The 22648-nt window shown below is 44.4% G+C and overlaps 1 protein-coding gene across 3 annotated transcripts; it reads left to right on the top strand.

Moving 5' to 3' along the window:
- Positions 1-860: 860 nt before the first annotated feature.
- On the top strand, positions 861-8529 carry LOC148020271 (respiratory burst oxidase homolog protein B-like). 3 transcript variants are annotated; one of them, XR_015694947.1, is made up of 16 exons: positions 861-2120; positions 2823-2985; positions 3140-3188; positions 3409-3522; positions 3606-4025; positions 4414-4800; positions 5122-5217; positions 5443-5558; positions 5666-5768; positions 5895-5965; positions 6050-6212; positions 6423-6602; positions 6680-6808; positions 7017-7095; positions 8118-8459; positions 8497-8529. XR_015694947.1 is itself a non-coding variant. In XM_087700606.1 (15 exons), exons 1-15 carry the CDS (start codon positions 1397-1399, stop codon positions 8225-8227), a joined length of 2904 nt encoding a protein of 967 aa, XP_087556732.1. In that variant the 5' UTR covers positions 861-1396; the 3' UTR covers positions 8228-8523. The 3 variants fall into 3 exon arrangements, 2 of the variants coding, with proteins under 2 accessions (XP_087556732.1, XP_087556733.1); XM_087700606.1 differs by having other exon boundaries at positions 8118-8523; XM_087700607.1 differs by having other exon boundaries at positions 8139-8523.
- Positions 8530-22648: the final 14119 nt, after the last annotated feature.

The following is a 22648-nucleotide window of genomic DNA, read 5'->3' on the forward strand; positions in this document are numbered from 1 at the left end:
AGCTTGTGCGTGTGGTGGATCCCATCAATCCATGGAGTCGAAAGTTCCTAATTCAAAGGAAATAGGCAAAGTAAGTGGAATGGTTGGAGGTGAGTCTAGAGTACCCATGTGAGTGCACCCAACTTTTTTCTTGTTGTCTCACATTTGATTAGATTCATATCCTATCTTGTTTATATTTTGGAGGACCTTGCCATAACAATGATCACAAATTGGAGTGCAGGTGGTTATCTACCTACATCAAAAGCAAAATGTAAGTACATTTTATTTGTCAAAAAAGTAATTGTAAGTACGCTTTATTGTTCCCTTATTTACGGGTGAGTTTATGGGATACTAGGTCTTTTCATTTATGTATTTATCGATACTTCTCAAGAAAGGTAGTAAAATAACAATGGACTTGGAAGGGCATGATGATGCAAGCATGTTGGGCCTAGAACTAATCCACATCACCTTGCTTCACACCATATGGGAGGCAAGGAATAGGAGATGCTTTGGATGGGAGTTAGAAGTGAGTTGGGGATCAAGAGTAACCAAAGTCACATGGTCTCATGAGTTATCTTGTATGTTAGGTAAAATTAGTTGGAGGGATTTGGCCAATGCATCTAAACTCTTTGGCTGACTCATATCGATTCCTTTTGTAAACAATCTTTGTGTATCTGATGTAGTAGCAATGGTTGGTGTTCTAGTCTCGGTCTGGTAACTGGGTGATAAAAGGAGGTGATAATACTAGGATATCAATTCCTTTTGTAAACAATCTTTATGTATCTGATGTAGTAGCAATGGTTGGTGTTCTAGTCTCGGTCTGGTAACTGGGTGATAATATGAGGTGATAATACTAGGATATCAACCTACCATATCGGCGGTCAGATAATGCGATTGTCGCAACAATCAAGGTAACGAACCCTCAAGAAGATGAATTGAGAAGTAGAATAAGATGCAGATGTGAAAAAAGAGGAGGAAGAAGAAAAGGCTGGGTATAAAGAGAGAAATTTGGCGTGTTGTTGGCATATTCATCAAAGCGCACCACCCACGCACTATTGCTTCTCGTGCGGCTGGTCTTCCTTCCCACTCCTCTCTCTCTCTTTCTCTCACAAACGCACATAATCTCTCATTCTCTTTCCCGCTTTCCATCTCTCACGCGCTCTCATTCTACTAACGCCTGCTCTTCCCATGCTCCATGTGAACCTGTAACCGCAGGCGGGGAGCAACGTCATGGCAAAACCTCCTTGTGATAGTCTAGTCCGGCGCCGCCCCCTGTTCGCGCACGACGCTGCTGGGATCTGATCCGATGGTAGGAAAGCGGGCAACGACACTAGATGCGGTGTGCAAGGGCGGCTTCTTATAAGAGGGAAAGCAAATTACAGCAGAGCACGTACAACAAATATAACGAGCTCCAACGATGGCGGCGAGTAGAGGCAGTCACGGAGGGATGAGAGAGTATCGGCAGTGCAGCACTCGAGGCGACGATGATCGTGAGCATGATGGACAGGCGGTGGTAGAGATGGTGAAGAAGGGGGCGCATTCGGGGTCGTCGGTGCACTGGCAGCTGGAGAACAACGAGGTGATCCCGCCGCCGTCGCCGCCGTCGTCCACGTCATCCTTCAACTCGGCGACGCCCGTGCTGCGCCCGCCCCTCAGCTCCGGCGACAGCTTCGAGCGGGCCAATCACAGCGCGCGCTTCAGCGGCCACGTGGGCGTCGACGTGGACGGGGCGGCGGTGGGCCCAGCCCATGCCGAGCTGGCCTTCCGGCCGGGGCCGCCGCAGCTAGACAAGAAGACCTCCTTCGCCGCCCGAGTTAAGCAGCTCAAGATCAAGGTCGGCGCCTCCTTCAACCAACGTGACGCCCCCTCATTGGCCGGCGGGGTCGGCGGCTGCCCCGCCGACTACCGCCCCGTCCATTCGGGCCCCCAGCCCGAGTCTGCCGGCCCAGGTTCGAAACCGGGCAAGTCTATCAAACTCGCCCGCACCAAGAGTAGCGCCGAGTACGCCCTCCATGGGCTCCGCTTCATCAGTAAGAACACGGGCAGCTCTGACAAGGGCTGGGAGGCCGTCTCCAAGCGCTTCGACCAGCTCGCTGGCTCCGATGGCACACTGTCTCGTGCTAATTTCGGGCAATGCATAGGTGCATATACTAGCTCTCTCTCTCTCTCTCTCTCTCTCTCTCTCTCAGTGGATCAATCAATCGAGAGTTATCGATCGAGGGTCTAATGAATCTGTCCGTTGATCCAACTGCCTTAGCCTCCCACCTTTATCACTCATGCATTAATCGCTGCTTTGATCACTACTTTAATCTCTGTCTGCATTAAGCGGACCCATCACTGCCGACATCTCTCTCCATATTTAGTCGCTGCCTTGGCACTCACACCTCCCTCTCTCTCTCTCTCTCTCTCTCTCTCTCTCTCTCTCTCTCTCTCAAGTCTTACAATTAGCTCACCAGATCTGATTATTGGTTCTTAACCCTTTACATAATTTATCTTGGGCATCTTTGGCTTAATTTCTCATCCCCGCAAAAAAAAAAAAGCGCTAACTGGATTTCACATACGATGCTAGCGAAAAGACAGACAATCGGGGAAAAGAAAAGAGATTGTGCGGATTGCTCGCCTTTCTTTTTTAATGGCTATCACATGTTCTGCTTCCTCGAAATCGGGTCCATCTAAAAGCGCTTCACAAGCACCATGCTGTGACACTAACTACTTCATCGTCCCTCGATGCTCGATAGTGGGCGCCATGCATCTATTTTCAACTAAAGACGTATTGTAAGAGTACTCATGCTAATGAAGATTGCTCATGTTTTGGCAATGGCTTCTTCTGCTTTTGTGAGCAGGAATGAAGGATTCCAAAGAATTCGCCGGGGAGCTATTCGATGCATTGGCAAGGAGAGAAGGCTTGAAAGATGCGACAAGCATCGATAAAGATGCCTTCCAAAGCTTTTGGATGAAGGTTTCCAATCCTAACTTCGACTCTAGGATGCGGATCTTCTTCGACATGTAAGAAGTTTGAGAATCTTGTGTGCATTATAACCAATCCCTAATTAATTGGACGATTGAGCTTGTGTCTGACTTAGACAAATCAAATTGATTCATTCTCTCTACGCATCTAAAAAGTCTTGAGTAAGATTGACGTTGAATTGAAGCCCTTCAGGTGCGACAAAAATGGTGATGGTCGCATTTCCGAGGAGGAAGTAAAAGAGGTAAGTCTTGCCTATTAACTACAAGCATATCTTGAGCTTATAACTTTTACAAGAACTTTTATAACTTTTGATATTTGGGCCATTCAAGATCTTTTACAACTTGTGTTTGAACCACGACCAGATTTAGTTAACATCACCTCTTCTTAAAATTTCAAGCTGGCACTTATATGGGATTTTTATAATAACAATTCGATGAAAGGCCTTACAACATGTTTTCTAGGTAATCCGGTTAAGTGCATCTGCAAACAAGTTATCAAAGTTCAAGGATGAAGCGAATGAATATGCAGCAATGATTATGGAAGAGCTTGATCCTGATCACTTAGGTTACATTGAGGTAAGTGCTTTATTCATAACTTCTCCTATTTTCTATAATTGCCAATGATAGACTATTCTAATTGTGTGCATTTTTGCTTATAGTTATGGCAACTTGAGACATTGTTTCAAGGGATGGTCGCTTCATATAGTAAGGAAGCTTACCTTTCATATAGTAAGACTTTGAGCAAGTCCATGGTTCCACAAAGATGGAGGTCCCCTTTGCTTCGTAAGATGGAAAGCTTGAAGTTCTTCCTTGATGAGAATTGGAGGCGGGTTTGGGTTCTTGTGGTATGGGTGTGTGCACTTTTAGGATTATTTGTATGGAAATTTATTCAATATCGCGAGAGATCTGCCTTTCAAGTGATGGGATATTGTGTATGCATTGCCAAAGGAGCTGCTGAGACTCTCAAGCTCAATATGGCTCTTATTTTGCTACCAATGTGTCGAAACACAATCACGTGGTTAAGGTCAACCTTTCTTGGCACCATTGTTCCTTTTGACGACAATATCAACTTTCACAAGGCAAGTCTAGTAGTTTATCATCTACATCTGTGTGTAGGCTTTTTTATGTCTTTGTGTGTTAGCTTGGGGATTCACTACTGGGGAATCCTACATAGGTATTTTAAAAACCTCTTATGTTTACCTATTGTCTTGAATTAAAAGACTCCCTTTTATTAGGGAACTTACAACCTTTTTTCTTATAGAAATGGGTTTTAAAATGCCTATGTAGATGTAAGGTTGTACATTTTTCTTCAAAACATGAATTTAATGACTCTTCTTCATGAATGTATATGCTACACATACATATTTGCAGGTAAAACCCTCGGTTGTGCCAACCTATCATGAGAGAGAGAGAGAGAGAGAGAGAGAGAGAGAACTATTCTTCTATTAATAATGTTACATTGACCAGATTATTGCAGGAGGAATTGTTTTTGGAGTAACAATCCATACATTAGTGCACCTATCATGTGACTTTCCAAGGATTATCACATACCCACATGAAGAATTTATAAGGATACTTGGAGCGGACTTCCATTTTAGACAACCCTCTTATGCCGACATTGTCACATCCATTGTGGGGATTACAGGAGTTTGCATGGTTGCCATAATGGCTTTCTCATTTATGCTAGCTACTCACATGTTTCGAAGGAATGTGATTAAGCTTCCTGGAGCTCTTAAAAAGATGGCTGGGTTCAACTCATTTTGGTACTCCCACCACTTGTTTGTGGTGGTGTATGTTCTCTTGATCCTCCATTCACTATTTTTATTCTTGACACATGAATGGTACTTAAAGACGGTAAGTCAATAATGTTTCTTTCAATCATGGCATTCCTACAACATTAGTTATATTATTGTAGAAAGAAAAAATTTATTCTAGAATTAATGGCATACCCATGAGAATACTGGAAATTTGTATGGTTATTTGCATTCAGTTGCATTGTATTAGTCATGATGTTGCTCTTTTTCATGACAACTTTATTTCCACAATTGAACTTCAAAACTTTAGCTTTGATTTAGTTTTGAATGGCTGAAAATTTCATATTTGACTTTCAACGATACAAGTTCAGATATTTGCTATTGTGAACTAACATTTGACAAATGTGCTAGTATATTACAGACTTGGATGTATCTTGCAATTCCTATATTGATCTACGTAAGTGAAAGGACTTTGCGAGCTCTACGTTCAAGCCACTATGCTGTAAACATCATAAAGGTGAGCAATGAAAATATCAAGAATTATTAGAATGTTCACAGCTTCAACTTAGGCTATGTGTTCTTAAGGGATAATAATGTTGATGATGTGATTGCTTGTTCCTTACTTATCCTAACATGAGAACACTTACCACATGCAAACAAGACAACTAATTAGCAATCTATTTGTTTTTCTTTATGCCACAAACAATATGTGTCACATAATAACAACTTGAAATAAATGCAGGCTTCCATTTATCCAGGAGATGTATTGGCCATTCACATGACAAAACCACCCTCCTTCAAATATAAGAGTGGCATGTACATGTTTGTTAAGTGTCCAGATATATCTCCCTTTGAGTGGTAAGGGGATATTTTTAATAATTTAATTTAACTACTGATGGTTCCAACTATGTTAATCTCATCATTACCCTATTTAAGCACAAAACTCTTCTTTAAAAATCTTGCAGGCACCCATTCTCCATCACCTCAGCCCCTGGTGATGACTTCTTAAGTGTCCACATTCGAACCTTAGGAGATTGGACAAATGAGATGAAGAGGACATTTTCAAAGGTATAATTTTGAAAGATTATGGCTTTTTCTTCTTTTTTCATCGTTAATTTTTATCATCATAGTGAGATAAATGTTCTTTGTGTTTGTTTTGCATCCCTCCTTTCTTCTCACCTGTTTTAAAAGTAGGTGTGTGGCCCAATAGAAGGAAGAAGTGGTCTCTCAAGAACTGAAGAGAAGCTTGATGTGGAAATCCCAAGGTGAATCTATTTTGATTCTAACTAGGAAGGTATATTTGGATTCTAGTAAAGGCTTACTCATCTTTTTTATGACATTGTTGATAGATTCCCTAAGCTATTTATAGATGGACCATATGGTGCACCAGCCCAAAATTATAAAAAGTACGATATATTACTGTTGGTTGGACTTGGAATAGGAGCAACACCATTCATAAGCATATTGAAAGACATGCTTAACTGGCTCAAATTGGATGAAGATCATTTACATGTAAGTAAGTGCAACATGTATTATAGTTGTAATTATTTCCCATTTTCAAGACATGTATGGTTTTAGGAAAAACATGCAACTAACGATATATATTCATCATGCATATCTATGCAACTTCTCATAAATGCATGTAATATATCATGTACATTGTGTTTAGTACATGAGTTTGTCAAGAGACTCCTTTAATACTTGTTGAACATAATTGTGTAGGCCTCTCATCAAGATGAGAGTGAATCTTCCCCCACTAGCCATCATCAAAATTCAAGTCATGATAGAAAGCTTAAGTCTCATGGTCCAAAAAATGCTTACTTCTATTGGGTGACAAGGGAACAAGGCTCTTTTGAATGGTTCAAAGGGGTTATGAATGATGTTCATGAGTATGATACTAAGGTACCAATAATTTCTTTCCATTTAACATGATTATCATGCATAAACAAGGATTCAACACATTTTTCTTTCTTTTTCAGTCTGTAATTGAAATGCACAACTATTTGACAAGTGTGTATGAGGAGGGTGATGCAAGATCAGCTCTTATCACCATGGTGCAAGCTCTTCAAAAAGCAAAGAATGGATTGGATGTGGTTTCTGGAAGTCGGGTACTATAAGTTGTAGCCATACTTGAAATTGTTTTAATTTGATCAACTTAAATTGGTATGGTCATGGCATTAGTAAAAGAAAGCACGTAGCATTATTTTTTTCTTGACCATTGGAAATTTCTTTAGAGGAACATGCCTACATGATATTGGCTATGAAGGAGATGTAACTTAGTATGCTTCTTTGGCTTACGTTGATTCTTCACTTTAGGTGCGAACCCACTTTGCAAGACCAAATTGGAGAAAGGTGTTCTCTACACTATCATCTAGGCATAAGGGTGACACAATTGGTATGTAACTGATGCCAAATAAGCATATGATATTTTTATTTTTCTTTTAAGAGAATAACTAGCTAGATTGCTATATAAAGACATTAGACATGATGCTATATTGAGGTTGCATGGTTTTATGCTCACAACTATTTCAATGTGATTTCAACACAACTGTCAAAACCCTCATTAAGAATACTCTAAGAATATAATATAATAAATAGTCACCACCCATTAATGTAACACAAATATCAAAGTCCTCATTAAGAATATAATACAACAAATCATCACCACCCATTAAAGTCACATGATTCTTGTGTATTTCTTTCTCTCTTTTCTCTCCATAAATATGCATACAATTTAGCATGCTTGTTCACATAGGAAAACTTCCATGCACCACTAATATGCATACACATAAATTCATATGAAAATTCACATATACATTGATACATACATACATACATACATACATACATACATACATACATACATACATACATACATACATACATACATACATACATACATACATACATACATACATACATACATACATACATACATACATACATACGTATGTACGTACGTACGTACGTACATACATACAAACATCATGTTGCATGCATACAACACACTACATACATGGATGTACACTAACATGCATGATTTGCAAGCATTAGTGAACTTTATCTCATTAAAATGGACGCATGAAGTTTAAATTTTAGAGTGAAGTTTCCTAAATAGTTTGGATTTAAAAAGGTTATGTATTCATGTACAAACATTCATATGCACATTCATGTACACAAACATGCATGCATGGAGAAATATACATGTGTACATGTACATGAACACACATGCACCCAATATATACAAAAATATAATATATACAAATGTGGAGATATTAATGTACATGCTTATGCATGCTACAAAAATGTATAAATGAACACATGCAATCTATCACAATCTACACATGCAACACAAGATTTTATGCTAGCTAATATAAGACTTAATCTAACAGCATTGGAACTTATATGCAATTTTAGGTGTGTTTTATTGTGGACCAGTTATGCTTGCTAAGGAGCTTCAAAATCTTGTGCATGAGTATAATAAGAAGGGCAATGCAAAATTTGAGTTCCACAAAGAGAACTTTTGAACATCATCAATGCGAAAAAAAATGGTATTCATCCAAACACATTATCATCATTATGGGTGCTACTTATTTGTAGCAATTGTAACATATTTTGTATTTGTTACCCTTGAAATCCATATATCACCCCTAAATTACCTTTTATGAGGGGGGTTAGAAGCCAAGTCATTAACTAGTTGCAAAACATAGGTTGAGATAGAGGTGGAAAAGACAACCAAGATTGTCTATGGATTAAGAGGTACCTAATCCCCACAAGATTGTCTATGGATTAAGAGGTACCTAATCCCCAATTGTAATTGAAGTTGAGCCTTGAAATATATACAATTTTCAAATGAACCATATGCAACATCAAGTACTTTTTTTGGATCATTATTTGTGTAATATGGTTTCGTTAATTGTATTTCCCAAATCTTTACCAGCACCTTAATATGTTCACTCCTCTAATATTGAAGAATTATCACAACACCTATTGTTTGTCAATACTTCTATATAATTTTTGTAAAGGTCAATGCCATTGAGGTCATTCAGTTGTCTAATATGTCAAAATTTGAGTCTTCCTCAATACTTCTCAAATCATCCTTATTGAAAAGGCATGAAAAACCATGAATACAACACCTACAACATCATGTGGCTATTTTGTAATGTTTACACTTGTCAAAAGGAGTGCAAATCACCATAATGAACATGGTTAAATGTGATAATGTTATGAGGATGTACAATATTACAAGGGATATTGTTGCATATACAAAGTTATCAAGCTCAAAATACCTAATCTCTCAATAAACTATGTTTAATGTCATTAGATACACTTCCTAAGAATAAATATATATCTTTATTGTGTAATTTGACATCCCCTAATGTAACAAGTCCTATCCTCGATTGGTGTGGATGTGCATATCTGTTGTTCTTTCTATGGATTTAAACATCCTCTTGTAGGAGTGTACCTATAATGTACGTGCCCCATTTGTTTTTGAGACTAATAAAAAACTAAAAACATGTGTGCTCAAGCCTCTATGTGTCACATAAGATGTCTAAAGATAAAGCATGACACTTATTTGTCACGCAGAACATGGTGAATGCAACCAATACTACAACTTCACAAAAGGATGCTTAGCATGTTGATTCAAGTGGCTCAAATGTTATGCTTCAAAGCATAACATACATTAGTCATGTAGAACATGGCGGATGCAGCCAATACTAAAACCTCACAAAAGAGTGTAGAATGGTCCAATTATATGCATGAACCCAATGTGCTTGGCTATGTTGATGGGTGATGATTCTTCCTATTCTCTTCTACATGATGGCAAGGTTCTTCTACATAAGAGATAGGGGGAAAAAAAGTATTTTTTGGATGTCCCTAGATGTACCAAGCATTACAAAGAATTTGGCATCAATTGGAAAAATGGTAGATCAAGGGCTCCAAGTAAAGTTTAATCCAAACCATGAAAGGGAAATAAGCATGGAAAAATGTTCACTTTGGATGTTGACATGCTTATACTAAATGCTAGAATCTTTGAATGTGCTATCATTCTATGTAATTTCATATATGGCCATATGCCATAAACACATTGACCATGTTAACATACAATAACTAAAAGCTATATAGTCTAAAGGGACTATTATGGAATTACAACATTTAAGGTTGATTATATACATTACCAATGTGCAACAACTAAAGCTATGTAGTCTAAAGGGATTGTTATGGGATTACCAACCTTTACTACGGTTGATAGTATGCTTAAAGAATGTGCAACATATTGGAAAAGCAATCAAAGCATCTATTTTTGAAATATAGAATGTAACTCAAGGCCTTTTTGAAAGATACAATGTAAGCTCAAAGCCTCCATCATTCAAATTGATGGGGGACCTACAAAAACATCTATAAATTATAGAAATTACTATGTTTGATGATCATACTAGGACAATGTGGGTGTACTTCATGAAGGACAAAACTGAGGTGCTCACCCATTTGAGAATGAGAAGATAATGAAGTATAAGTGATTGCATTTAATAGTGGGGAAAAGATTTTTCCCTATGCATTTAGTGATTTTATTTTAGGAATTGTGGGATTAAAATGCACTTTATGTAGATATACACTACAACAACATGGTGTTCCTAAGAGAGAAAAGTTGTATTAATGAAGTCTGACATGTTTTGTTGAGTTACATAGCTCATAGTAGTATGACTACTCATGAAAATAAATTTTATAGCAAGCAACCATAAAAGTCACACTATAAGATGGCCTCTTGCATAAACAATTTTGATCCTATGTTTATACCATTCTTTTCTCAAGAAGGGAGTTTTTGAGTCTCTTTATATTTGAGCTCTTGAACTCAGACTTGCCATGATCTTCATTACATGTCTATAATGTGGTACGAGAAGAGTTCTTGCCTTCTTTTTTGTTAGAAGTCTTTAGGAATTACATTAAGATTAGAATTATTTTAAGATCAATGTATTTTTGGCCTTTCCGAATTGTAGACCAATGGGATATGACCTTGATAACATCGTCATTTAAAATACCCATATCAGTCATTTTAAAGCTCTACCAAGAGTGCTAAGTGTGGAATTGAGTTGGGTAAGGTGACATTCCTCCTCATAGTCAACCAAAACCTTCAATATTTACATTCGTAACCATCTAGTATATCCTTAAAAAAGATGTGATGTAATTGAATATGGGAGTCCTAGTTTTACTTTTTAAGGGAGGCGAGAGACAACAATCACCTCTAACAATAGTTTAGCACATATCTAAAAAGGATCATTTTGCAACTAATCAAAGATGAGAGTGGCTAACTCCACACTTGGTTCATAGTAACTAGGGTTGTTTTTAAACTTCCATGGCCATTAGGACCAATACTCACCCATAGTACATTCCCATAAAATGATATTAGCTAGGTTGTATCCAACCAAAGTGTACAAATCATCATGATTGTAATCTCCCACTCTACTTGTTTTTGTTTAGTTGTTGTCAACAACCCCAATGTGGGGTTAATCATGGTTGTAACATAGATTAGGTATGTAATCAAGGTGGATTAAAGTATACCAAGAAAGACATGGTGACAAAATGAGATTTCACACTCAACAATGATAATTGATATTCAACTTCCTAGTGTGCTACAATAGAAGGCTTTATTAACATGTTACCGTGTTTCCAACTGCGTTACCGCAGCACAAAGGAGCGGGAACTGGGAAGAAGGAAAAATAGCGAAAAAGGCGCAAAAGCAGAAAAAGGCGCCTTGACTGGCAACCAATCCCTGAAAAATTCAAATGTTCAGACACGACCCTCAAGAGGCTTCGGTGTTGGGCCACGGTAATGAAAGAGGAAAAGGCACACCATTAAAATGTGGAAGCGCCCCCGAGTCTGTGTAAAAGAGTGCCAGGCTAGCTCCTGTGCAAAGTGTATGCATTAGTGGGAATAGGATAAATTAGAATGGTGGGAAATGGGAAAAGGGGCCTAGGCTACGGACGGCCATGTAAAAGAGGAAAAAGGGGATGACCGCCCGAAAGGGATTTAGGGTTTTGTATATAAAGTTGAAAAGTGAATGAGAAGCTCATTCTTTGGTGTGTGGCAAAAAGAGTCTTCTTCTTCCTCTCTTCTTCTCTCCTCCTTGCTTGTGTGTGCTCTTGAGAGAGGGAGTGTGAGAGTGTGAGGGAGTGAGTGTGTGTGAGAGTGAGGGATCAAGAGGGTGAAGCTCTTCACCATCTCCTCTCCTCTTTTTCTCCTCTCTTCTCTCTTCTCTCTTCTTCTCTTGCGCGCGCGGCTATGGATGATGGAGCTTGGAGATGGAGGAGGCTTGAGGATGCTTGAGCTAGCATCGAGGATCGTGGAGCTACCGGAGTGCAAGAGAGAGAAGGGTACTCGATCGGGCATCAAGGTAAGCTCACAACACTTGTAGGATCGACGGCGCGTCAGCTAGGTAAGAGATAGCCATTAGAGCTCGCTTGGAACGCTTGAAACGATAAGCAGTCCATGGGTCTTGGCGGTTGAGCGAAGGCTCCCACATTTTGGTTCCGTTTCCGGGACCACGGATTCAAGCTTGAGCACTTGCGCACCTCACATCGAGCATCGAAGTAGGGTATTCACCCCCGAAACGGAGCTTGAGATAGGTAGGAAGTTGGGTGCTTTTAATCTTCGGAACAAGTAAGTATTTTGGGATATTTTGGTTGTTTGATGATTGGAAAGCATGGAGGATCTATTTCAGTTTTTTGCCTTCGATTTTTGTTGCATTTAGCGTAGGTTAGAGTTAGGAAATCGAACCGGAAAAGGGTAGGGTCCACTAGTTCAAAACAGGGCAAAAACAGGGAGAAAATCGTGCAAAATGCGCAAAATGCTCGCTAATGAGGACTAAGACAAGAGAGTGATTAGGGGCGTCAACGCTACAGCTGGGAAGGCATATAAGAGCCAGGAGGCCAAAAGAGAGCTCATTTGTACCATTTCAGTGAGAGAGAGAGAGAGCTAGAGAGCCTCAGGCCATGTGATTCGATCGCATCATCGACGCACTCACCAACCCATTCAGGTATATGAATCCCTCCCTCAATCCCCCTAGATAGGATCTGGAGGGTTGTGCTTGGTATGATTGTGTAAATCCCAAGAATCAATCGAAATCGACATCGCGTTGTCTCCGTCGCGCTGTGTTCGGCCCGTCCGAGCGGTTGCCACTGGGCCGAGTCCAAGAATCGGCCGTCGGCCCCTTGCCATTTGGCCACTCGGCCGGAACCCTAGTCGGCACTCGGACCATCCGAGTCAATCCATCCGAGTAACCCTACTCGGACCGTCCGAGCCAGAACTTTTTGACCACGTGGCACATTCGGCCTTGCGCCGTTCGGCCCGTCCGAGTTCCAAATTCGGACTCGGCCATACCTTTGATTCGGCCCTCGGCCAACTGCAGTTCGACCCGTCCGAATTATCCTGCCCGAACCTGCCATTCGGCCCGTTTGAATAAAAATCATCCTAGCCAGATCTGGAGATTCGGCCCTTGACCCTGTGCCATTCGGCCTGTCCGAGTGACCCACTCGGACCTTGCAATTCGGACCAGTTGGTCCGAATGTAACTTTTTGTCAAAGCTGTCAGAAATCTGACCCGACCCGGCAAACACGCATTAGTGCAACTTGTCGAAACCCTTCGGGCGTTCAGAACGTGATTCTGGCACACGGGATAAGAGAAATTGTGGTACACAGCCACTTAGCAGTGGGTAGTAGACAGTTGAGGGACCCAAGGATTAGGACGCGAGCCGCTGAACCACAACGACCTATCGATCGAAAGCAAACAAGGACACATACAAGGAACCCTAAACCCTGACTAGACGGCCGGAAAATGGACCTACAAGCCTATCAGGCTAGAAAAGAGCGGGAGTGAGTGAGGCACCGAGGAATTGCTTGCTACACTCACATTGAGTTTGTGCACTTGAAGTACACTTAAGGAAACTGAAAGCCTGATTGGGCACAAGTGCACGAGGAACAACACACTCACCTAGTGACCATAAATTGAGGTTTGTATTCAATAATCGAAGGAACTCACTCAGATAAATCGCTCAAGGAACCCACCAATAGGAGAGGACCCAAGACGTAGACAAACACACGAAGCACAGGATAGAACCAAGCAAGGAGCACCAACGACGAGGATCCATCACGACTATTCGACCTAATCGACATCACAGCGGGGCGCAAGAATTCGACCATGACGGAAGAAAGCTCAGACCATCCGTCTAATGAGGAGCTCGATTTGAGTGTATTCCCAGATGCTATACAGCAGATGGTGAGCAGTTACCATGCGCACGCCCGGTATGAGCATCGGAGCAGGACAGTAGATGCAATCATTGCAGACCTAGAGGAGGAGAGAAGGCTAACCCGCAAGGCATTGCAAGGCATAGCTGATTATAATAGAGATCAACAGGCTAGGAGCCAAAGGCAAAGCATGGAGCTGCATGAGGTGCAGCGAGTGCTGAACTTGGCTGGCCGGAACCGAACAGACCATGAGAGAGCACTAGAGGGAGACTTGACGCTGAGCGAGCTCCTCATGAAATGGCTGCTCAATAATACCGCAGTAGAGCAGAGTGCCACTGCACTAGCGACATCTCTGCTTGCAGGATTAGGGACAAACCAAGGCTCAAAGAGCCAGGCCAAAATACCGATTGTGGCCAAGCAACTCGACAAGTACCAGCCGCATGATGACCCATACAGCTTTGTCGAGCAGTTTGAGCAGGTCTGTGAAGCCAACAGCCTCAATGACCAAACCCAACATTCGCAAGCATTCGGGCTTTGCTTAGGCGACAAGGGTAGGACGTGGTACACAAGCCTGGATGCCGTAGAGCGAGCCAACTTCAGCAATCTCAAGGATCTCTTCGTCAAGAGGTTTGTCGAGCCCGGATACTCCGATAACCTGCTAGTACGCTTGATGAATGTCAAGCAGAAAGAGAAGGAGGACATCCGCGACTACGTGACCCATGTGAGGAGTCTCTTTAAGAGAATCCCTCTAGGCGAGCGACCGACTGACAGAGCAGTTTCAACTGTGTTCATCAGCGGAATTAGAGACGAGGAGCTGTATAAGGCATTGGCAGGCAATTCAAGCTTGCAGCGGGACGTAGTGGCTAGAGTTTTTGAAGAGGCCATCAGAGTCAATGACCAGCTGAGAGAGCGAAGCTCTAGGAGCTCAACTCTAGAGGAGACTAACCCGCGAATCTTGGAGAGAACGTCAGCCTCTAATGAGCGGTCAAACCCATCACCTCAAGATAAGGGGAAGACCACCGAGACAGACCAAGGCTTGGCTGAGGTCAAGATGGAATTAGCCAAGATACACGACATGTTGAGACGACCAACACGCCCACACATCCAGTGCGTGTACTGTGGCGGAAACCACTCGCCAGCCGAGTGTCAAGACCCTAGGTCGAGGCCTTGCGCTAACTGCGGTAGGTTCGGCCACGATGCCGCACATTGCAGACTACCACGAAGACTTCCATACTCGCAACCCTACGGCCAGCCTTATCTAGCTAATAGGCCGCAGCCATTCTTTGGAAGGGGAGCCCCATTGGCTCTACCCACGCCTAACGATATGAAACCAGCTGTCCCGAGAATGGACATAAATCCTACCGGCATTCCTAGACCGCCTGGTCCTTATGTGACCCACCCACCGAGCGACGCTCCAGTACACTACGTGGAGGAGCCTAGTGGCGAAGAGACCTACATATGCCCTTACGTCTCGTAGGACGACGAGGGCAATGCGGTCCTCATGGATTATCGACCGGTGCCGGTGATGGCGTTAGGACGAGGACGGGGTAAAGGCCTAGGAGGGCAGCCACAGGATCCGGTCACTTGCTGAACTTGCGGCCACCCCGGTCACGTCTCATCACGCTGCCCTGAAAGAGAGCAGCAAAACAAGGACAAGGTTGACCAAAGGTGCGCAGAGTGCGGAATCACCCATCTTTTCCTAGACTGCCCGAAGCGGAAGCCACCCTCTAGCTCAGCTAATGTACCATCCGTCCCATTGGGGCTGTTTGGTGTCGAAAACCTCGACAAGGAAGCCACACCTATTCCCTTACGAGTTATGACCCGAGCCCAAACGAAGCAGGCCGGCATCTCTCTGCCAGGACCTAGCAATATTGACGCTGCCTCAATAGGAAAGAAAAGCCGCAGGCGGAAAAAGAAGAGATCGGAAGCTAAGGTCACATTGAAGACCGAGAGTGCGACGTCTTTACCTACTGGGAGGAAAGTCTCAAACGCGGAGGCAACAACTTCAGCCCCTAGGATAGCTGAAAAGGGAAGCGCTAAGATAGGGGAATACCCTCATCCTAAGCGGAAATTAGAGGCCATAGAAAAGGTGAGGGAGTGGGTGAGGGAGGCTCAACAGCATCTCACAGATGCTGAACCCATCATAGAGGATGAGATCGACGACCTCTCCAGCATGAGCACGCCAAGGTCACCACCACAACCTAAGTCGGCCGAAGCCACTAAGCCATGAGCAGTGCCCCTGAGGCCAAGTCTAGACACAACAGAGCCGCAGATCAGCCCGCAGCCATTGGTCCGGGCAGCCAGGGCTAAAAGAAGGACGAGTGTCTAACCACCTCTTGACCACTCTAGTGACCACCCCTGTAACACTTAGCCTGGGAGATCTGCTTAGGCAGCACCCCACCCTATGGCAGGACCTTAAACAGTGGGTCGAGGGATCACAAGAGCAGGTCACGACAGACCCTCAAGACCAGGATGCAAAAACGCAATTGCCAAGTCTGACGCTGCACTCCGCGCCTAAATCCTTGCACGTCAACGCCTTTTGGGAAGGCTCTGAGATGCACGCGATCCTGCCGATCCTAGCCCTGGGTGACACAACAAGGAAGGGAATTGTAGACACAGGAGCCGGGGTTAGTTTGCTTAGCCACGCAGTGCTGCAGACTTGGGGGAACCCGCCTGTCAAAGTTGCTCGGTTAATGTCACGCTAGCAAACGGTATGAGAGTGAAGCCATTCGGGGTCTTGAAGAATTGGCCAGTGAAGATCGCAGGTGTCCAGTTCTCTGTCAACTTTATAGTCATGAAGGGAGTGGACTACGATGTCCTATTAGGCTGGCCCTGGATGCGCAACGTAGAGTCATGGAAGATTGGGGCAACAACTTGATCTTCCTTGGCAATAGAACTGACGCCGTAAGAATAGAGATGGACACTTGGAAGACCTCACCAGTCAACCTAGATGCCATCTCTGCCATGCTCAAAGGGAACACCCAGGTCAGGAAGCCCTATGGGCCCTTAACTAAGTACATCCCATGCCTAGAGGATGAGCGGGATTGGATGCACGTTCTCGCTACGATTGACCTACCATTCTCAGACCATGAGGCGTATGAGCAGGCCATCAAAACAATCGGCAAGACAAACGAAGCACTCTCTACACCCGTCTACATGATGGCAGCAAGCCTCCATGTTAGGCCTAAGCCTATTACCTTCCAAGTGCCATCCAACAAAAGGAAACTCCAGGAGGTACTGGAATACCTAGAGGACCAACTAGCGAGCAACCCGGCTGCCAACTTCAAACCGCTCCAGGATCTTTTAGAGGATCCTAAGTGGCAATGGACCAGGGTGCACGAGTTGAACCTCATGTACAACTGGGCCCTGATTCTAGACCAACGACACGGGGCATACCAAGCCCTAGGAGACGATGGGCAGTCAATTGACAAGGATTCCTGCGATGAATACGAAGACTGCCAATCCTTCAGTGATGGAAGCGAGGGTGAAGTGGATACCGTAGAGTACGACACTGAAGGACGAGAGATTGAGCAGATATGAGCAGACGCCAAGCCGTAGAAAAGGCAAGCCCTTAGATTGGAGCAAGGAGTCATGCGCATGAAATGTAATCGTGTGTGCTTGGAAGATATGGGGGCCATAGACCTTGAGCAAGCAGGCTTAGCCCAATCAGGGACGACATCAATACTTAGAACCGAATCGCCATCCGAATTGCAACCACCAGGGGAGACCACCTCTTCCAGCGAAGATGAAAGGTTCGACTCTGAATCGAAAGTTACTTCGGATAGTGACCCAGAGATCCCTAGGCCGCCCATGACTAGACTCACCAAGGGAGACTTACCCGTCCACCTGAGATGCAGACGGTCAAAGCAGGATAGGGCAAAGTACCCCAAGGATGTACGATCAGAAGAGCAGCGAAAGCCGCAGGACCTCCCTAAACACTTCACTAAATTCAAAAAAGGGGATAGAGTAGTGGTGCTGCAGGTGCCAAGCGTCAAGGGCAGACGAGCGAACCAATCGAAGGACCAGCCAAGGTCAAGGACCAACCAATCGAAGGACCAGCCAAGGTCAAGGAGATGAACCTAGCCCTAGAAGGGGAGATACCCCGACCAGTGTTCATTGCCGATGACTTGACTGGTGAAGAAGAGTTGAGCCTTGTTGCTCTCTTGCGGGAGTACATAGACGTATTTGCCTGGTCCTTAGAAGAGCTACGGGGGGTAGATCCGAGTGTTGTGACTCACAACATACCTATGACGATGGACGCAACGCCGGTCAAGCAGTGACTATACCCCATGAATCCATAACACGCTCATGCTGTCAAAGAGGAAATCGACAAGCTGATGAGAGCTGGATTCATCTAGGAAATTGAGCACACGGACTGGGTGTCCCCCATAGTCATTGTGATGAAGAAGAATGGAAAAATTCGAGTGTGCGTCAATTACAAGAAGGTGAACGCTGCTACAAAGAGAGACAACTATCCCTTGCCATATACCAAGCACATGCTTGAGAGGGTGGCATGCAAGGAAGCTTACACTTTCCTGAATGGCTTCTTAGGGTACAACCAGGTGCAAGTACATCCTGCAGACAGGCTCAAGACCGCCTTTGCCACTGAGTGGGGCGTCTTTGCGTACATAGTCATGCCCTTCGGGTTGACCAATGCCCCTGCCACTTTCCAACGCCTCATGTGCACCATCTTTAAAGACATGCTTCACAAGGAGTTAGAGGTCTTTGTCGACAATCTGTGTATCCATTCTACCTGGATCGACCACTTAAACAAGCTCCGAGCAGTCTTTGAACGGTGCCGCTTATATCGTCTCTCCTTGAACCCCTTAAAGTGCCAGTTCTGGGTGAAACACGGATGCATCTTAGGGCACGTGGTGTCAAAGAACGGCATTGCCACTTTTCTAAAGTCAGAGTCATTGTGGATTTGCCACCACCCGATAACTACAAGGGAGTTCAGTGCTTCTTAGGACACACGGGATATTATCGACGCTTTGTACTAAATTACGCACTAATTGCTAGACCATTGTACAAGCTGTTGATAGTGTTCGAGTGGACTGCGGAATCCCAGCGTGCATATGAGGAGTTGAAAAAGGCTCTCACCACTGCACCAATTTTACGAGCCGCAGACTGGAACATAGCATTCCATGTACACATAGACGCCTCTAAGTTTGCTATCGGAGCCGTGCTATGCCAGCCTGGCAAACATAATCTAGACTACTCGGTGAGTTTTGCCAGCAGGCAGCTCACAGAGACCAAGATGAACTATTCCACGACAGAAAGGGAAGGGTTGGCCATGGTGTTCGCGGTAAAGAAATTCAGGCATTACATGTTGGCCACTCCCTTTGTCTTCTTTGTTGACCATTAGGCCTTGCTGTATCTTGTGAACAAGCCTTGTGCTACGGGACGCATAGCTAGATGGTTACTCCTGCTACTGGAGTTTGACTTCTCTGTGGTTGTGCGCAAAGGAAAGCAGCATTACATGGCTGACCACATGTCTCGCATACCCACAGGAGAAGCCGCTAGACAAGGCATACCGGACGATTTGCCGGATGCTCATCTCTTTAACCTGTCTAGCGAGAAAGAGTTATTTAAAGCTGATGTGACGCCGTATTGGGCCGAAGACATAGTGCAAGTACTAGAGAGCAGACTACCTGAGCGAGCAATTGAGAAGGCCAGGCTGAGGAGGCTTATCCTGAAAATTCAGCCTTACCAACTGATAGCAGGCCAACTTTACAGGTTGGGACAAGACGGTTTATTGCGCAGATGCATATGTGAGCACGAGATGCACGACGCATTAAACGAAGCACATGGCGGGATCGCTGGAGGGCACTTTAGTGTGGACACAATAGCCCAAAAGGTGCTACAATCCCAGCTATGGTGGCCCACCCTATTCCGCGATGCAACTAAATTTGTAAAGCACTGCGATGAGTGCCAAAGGACCAAGGTGCCTGTGCGAAAGGACAAGATGGAGTTGACCCCTGTCATAGCCCGACAACCCTTTGAAAAATGGGGCATCGATTTTATTGGACCTGTCATTCCTGTAGCACAATATTCCCAAGCTCGATACATCATAGTGGCGACCGACTATCTAATGAAATGGGCAGAGGCACGAGCCATGAGGAAGAACGATGCTAGGACCATCGCAAAGATCTTGTGGGAGCAGGTCATTTCACGGTTTGGTTGTCCAATCGAGCTTGTAAGCGACCAAGGCACACACTTCATTAATGAAGTGATTGCCCACTTGCTCTCTACCTTCCTAATAATTCATCGGAAGTCCTCTCCCTATTACCCTCAGGCTAATGGCCAAGTAGAATCCACAAACAAAATCCTAGTCAATGTGCTTACAAAAGTCGTGTCTACTTCGAGAAGTGACTCGGACAACAAGCTAATGGTGGCCTTGTGGGCCTATCGCACAGCTTATAAAACAGCTGTGGGACTGACGCCCTTTAGGCTGACGTACGGAACTGAAGCCATTTTTCCCTTAGAATTCTTCATCCCTAGTTTGAGGCTAGCAGTCCAGGAGTGTTGGGAGGGAAGAGAGGCTTGGACCAACCGCTTGGTGGAACTCGAGCGCTTAACGGAGACCCGACTCCTCGCCACTCAGTCTCTGATTTGTGAAAAGGCTCGACGAAAGATGCGGTTTGACAAGCATGTCAAGCAGCGGGACTTCGAACAAGGGGACCTTGTTCTACTGTACTCGGTGAAAGGACATAAACAGAAGATGAAGTTTTGGGGGCTAGGGCCTTTCAGAGTACGCGTGATCGGTAGGACCGGGAATGTCGAGCTGGAGACACTTGACGGTGAAGGAATAGGCTTTTTTAACAGCAGCCGCATTAAGAAGTACTATCCTCCTTCACATCCATTACATGAGCCACCCATGCTAGAACCCCCACTGAACGTCCACATGGCTACTGTAATTGACCTTACAGATCATGATGAAGAAGCAATGGCACCGGTGTACCTACGGATCACAGTCGCAGCACGATCGGTGTATTCTTTTGAAGTCTTGATTGATGAAGGTGCCGACTACAACATCTTGACGCATGACCATTGGACACACATTGGTCAACCGCAACTATAGCCCACTAACGCTAAACTCACCCCGTTTGGGGGTACTGCCTATCAACTCCTGGGGAAGTGCAAGGTACTCATTTCCATCGAGTCTGAAAGTTTACCAGCTTTCTTCCATGTGTTGCCTAACACTAAAGAAGCTTCTAACGTGTCATTATTGGGTCGCACCTTCAAGAAGCTAACGCACTGTAATGTGGATTACAACCTAAACCGCATTCATCTTGCTATCGGCAACGTCCGTATAGTGACAACTTTCAGCAAGGGCTGTCATGATTCCTCCACCATCACGATGCCACTGGGAGAAATCCCTGGGACCACAATCCAGCCCAGGTCTAACCTAGAGAAACCTGCGGCCTCATACCAGGCTCTCGACCCCAGGCCCAAACCCACCAAGAGTGCTCACAAGGCCAAGGAGCCCAAACTTATGTGGGTGCCAAAACGACAGAAACCACATCCGGGTACACCACCCAAATGCAATCCTAACCGCCAACATCATCAGCCACCCCAGCCTAAGAGGCAGTCTAGACGCTATCGCCATAGATACACAACCACGCCGCGATGGATCCCCAAGGATCTCTTGCGGCACAAGGATATTACGAGGGCAACCCCTGGATTTGGGTGCCTAAAAATGGCCAGCTAAAAAGCTCATCTACGAGCGATCTCGCCCTAGTGTGGAAGGCTTGCACACGTGGTGCCCAAAACATAGTCAACGCGCCATTACCAGCTGTGGCTAGTAAGCCTCAGCTCATCTATTGACCAAAGCAAACGCCACAAGCCTTAAACCTACCCAATTCAGAGGACTTAACAAGCCCTATGACTGCTCACTCAGAACCTAGCACGACCCCCAAGCCCCCAGAGCTTCCTGCAGCACCTCAACGTGCTTCGGAGTGCACAGCTCAACCGGTGACGCCAATGAGAAAGTCACCACTATCCAGTCCAGTTGCACCATCCCCACTAGCAGGTCTTAAACCTTCATACGCGATATGACCTTTCCTCTCCTTGGCGAAGGACCTTGCCACAACCTCTAGCGATGACTTAATAACGTGCATCAAGATGTTGGACAAGACTTTCACCACATTCGCTAAAAGTTATGAGAGGCTAGACCTAGGCCTTCTTGACAGAACCTTTGCTTCGGAGGTTCGTGCATTACCATGCACTTGGGAAGAATACGAACTTATAACTAGTAAATCCCCCAAAATCGCTACCGAACTGATAGCAAATGACGAAATCTCAAAGGAGCAAGCGGCCCTCAGACGCTTAGTCCCTTCATATCGAAAGCCTCCTCGTTCTGTTCCTGAACACGAGATGCACGAGCTCACGTAGATGGCAAGCTCGCCTTCCACATTCTTGCAACAGTGGTTTGCTCTGAGAATCCAATGGGAGAAAAAAGGTTGCCGAATAATGACCAATGCTGAGCAACGCAGGGCAGTTAAAACCATTGAATATGACCCCACTTATGTGGCACTCATCTCGTTTAGGGTTTTGACCATCACCCGCAATCAGCATTTGGATGACCATGTGCTCGCCCACCCCTATATTGACCAATTCCTCACAGAAGAGGAATTACATGTCGCCAGCCGCCTTAATACTGGAGATCTATTTCATGATGTCCTGACCTACATTTCCCAAGTCTCC

Source organism: Lygodium microphyllum, chromosome 19, assembly GCF_053477565.2.
Source record: "Lygodium microphyllum isolate KBCC chromosome 19, Lygodium_microphyllum_v1.1.10, whole genome shotgun sequence".
In the NCBI taxonomy this organism is placed as follows: Eukaryota; Viridiplantae; Streptophyta; class Polypodiopsida; order Schizaeales; family Lygodiaceae; genus Lygodium; species Lygodium microphyllum.

Excerpts from the sequence above, each read along its gene's own strand:
- LOC148020271 (XM_087700606.1), top strand. The coding sequence starts at position 1,397 with ATGGCGGCGAGTAGAGGCAGTCACGGAGGGATGAGAGAGTATCGGCAG. Across the intron at positions 2,986-3,139 it reads ATGCGGATCTTCTTCGACAT|GTGCGACAAAAATGGTGATG; the intron begins GTAAGAAGTTTG and ends GAAGCCCTTCAG. Across the intron at positions 7,096-8,117 it reads GCATAAGGGTGACACAATTG|GTGTGTTTTATTGTGGACCA; the intron begins GTATGTAACTGA and ends ATGCAATTTTAG.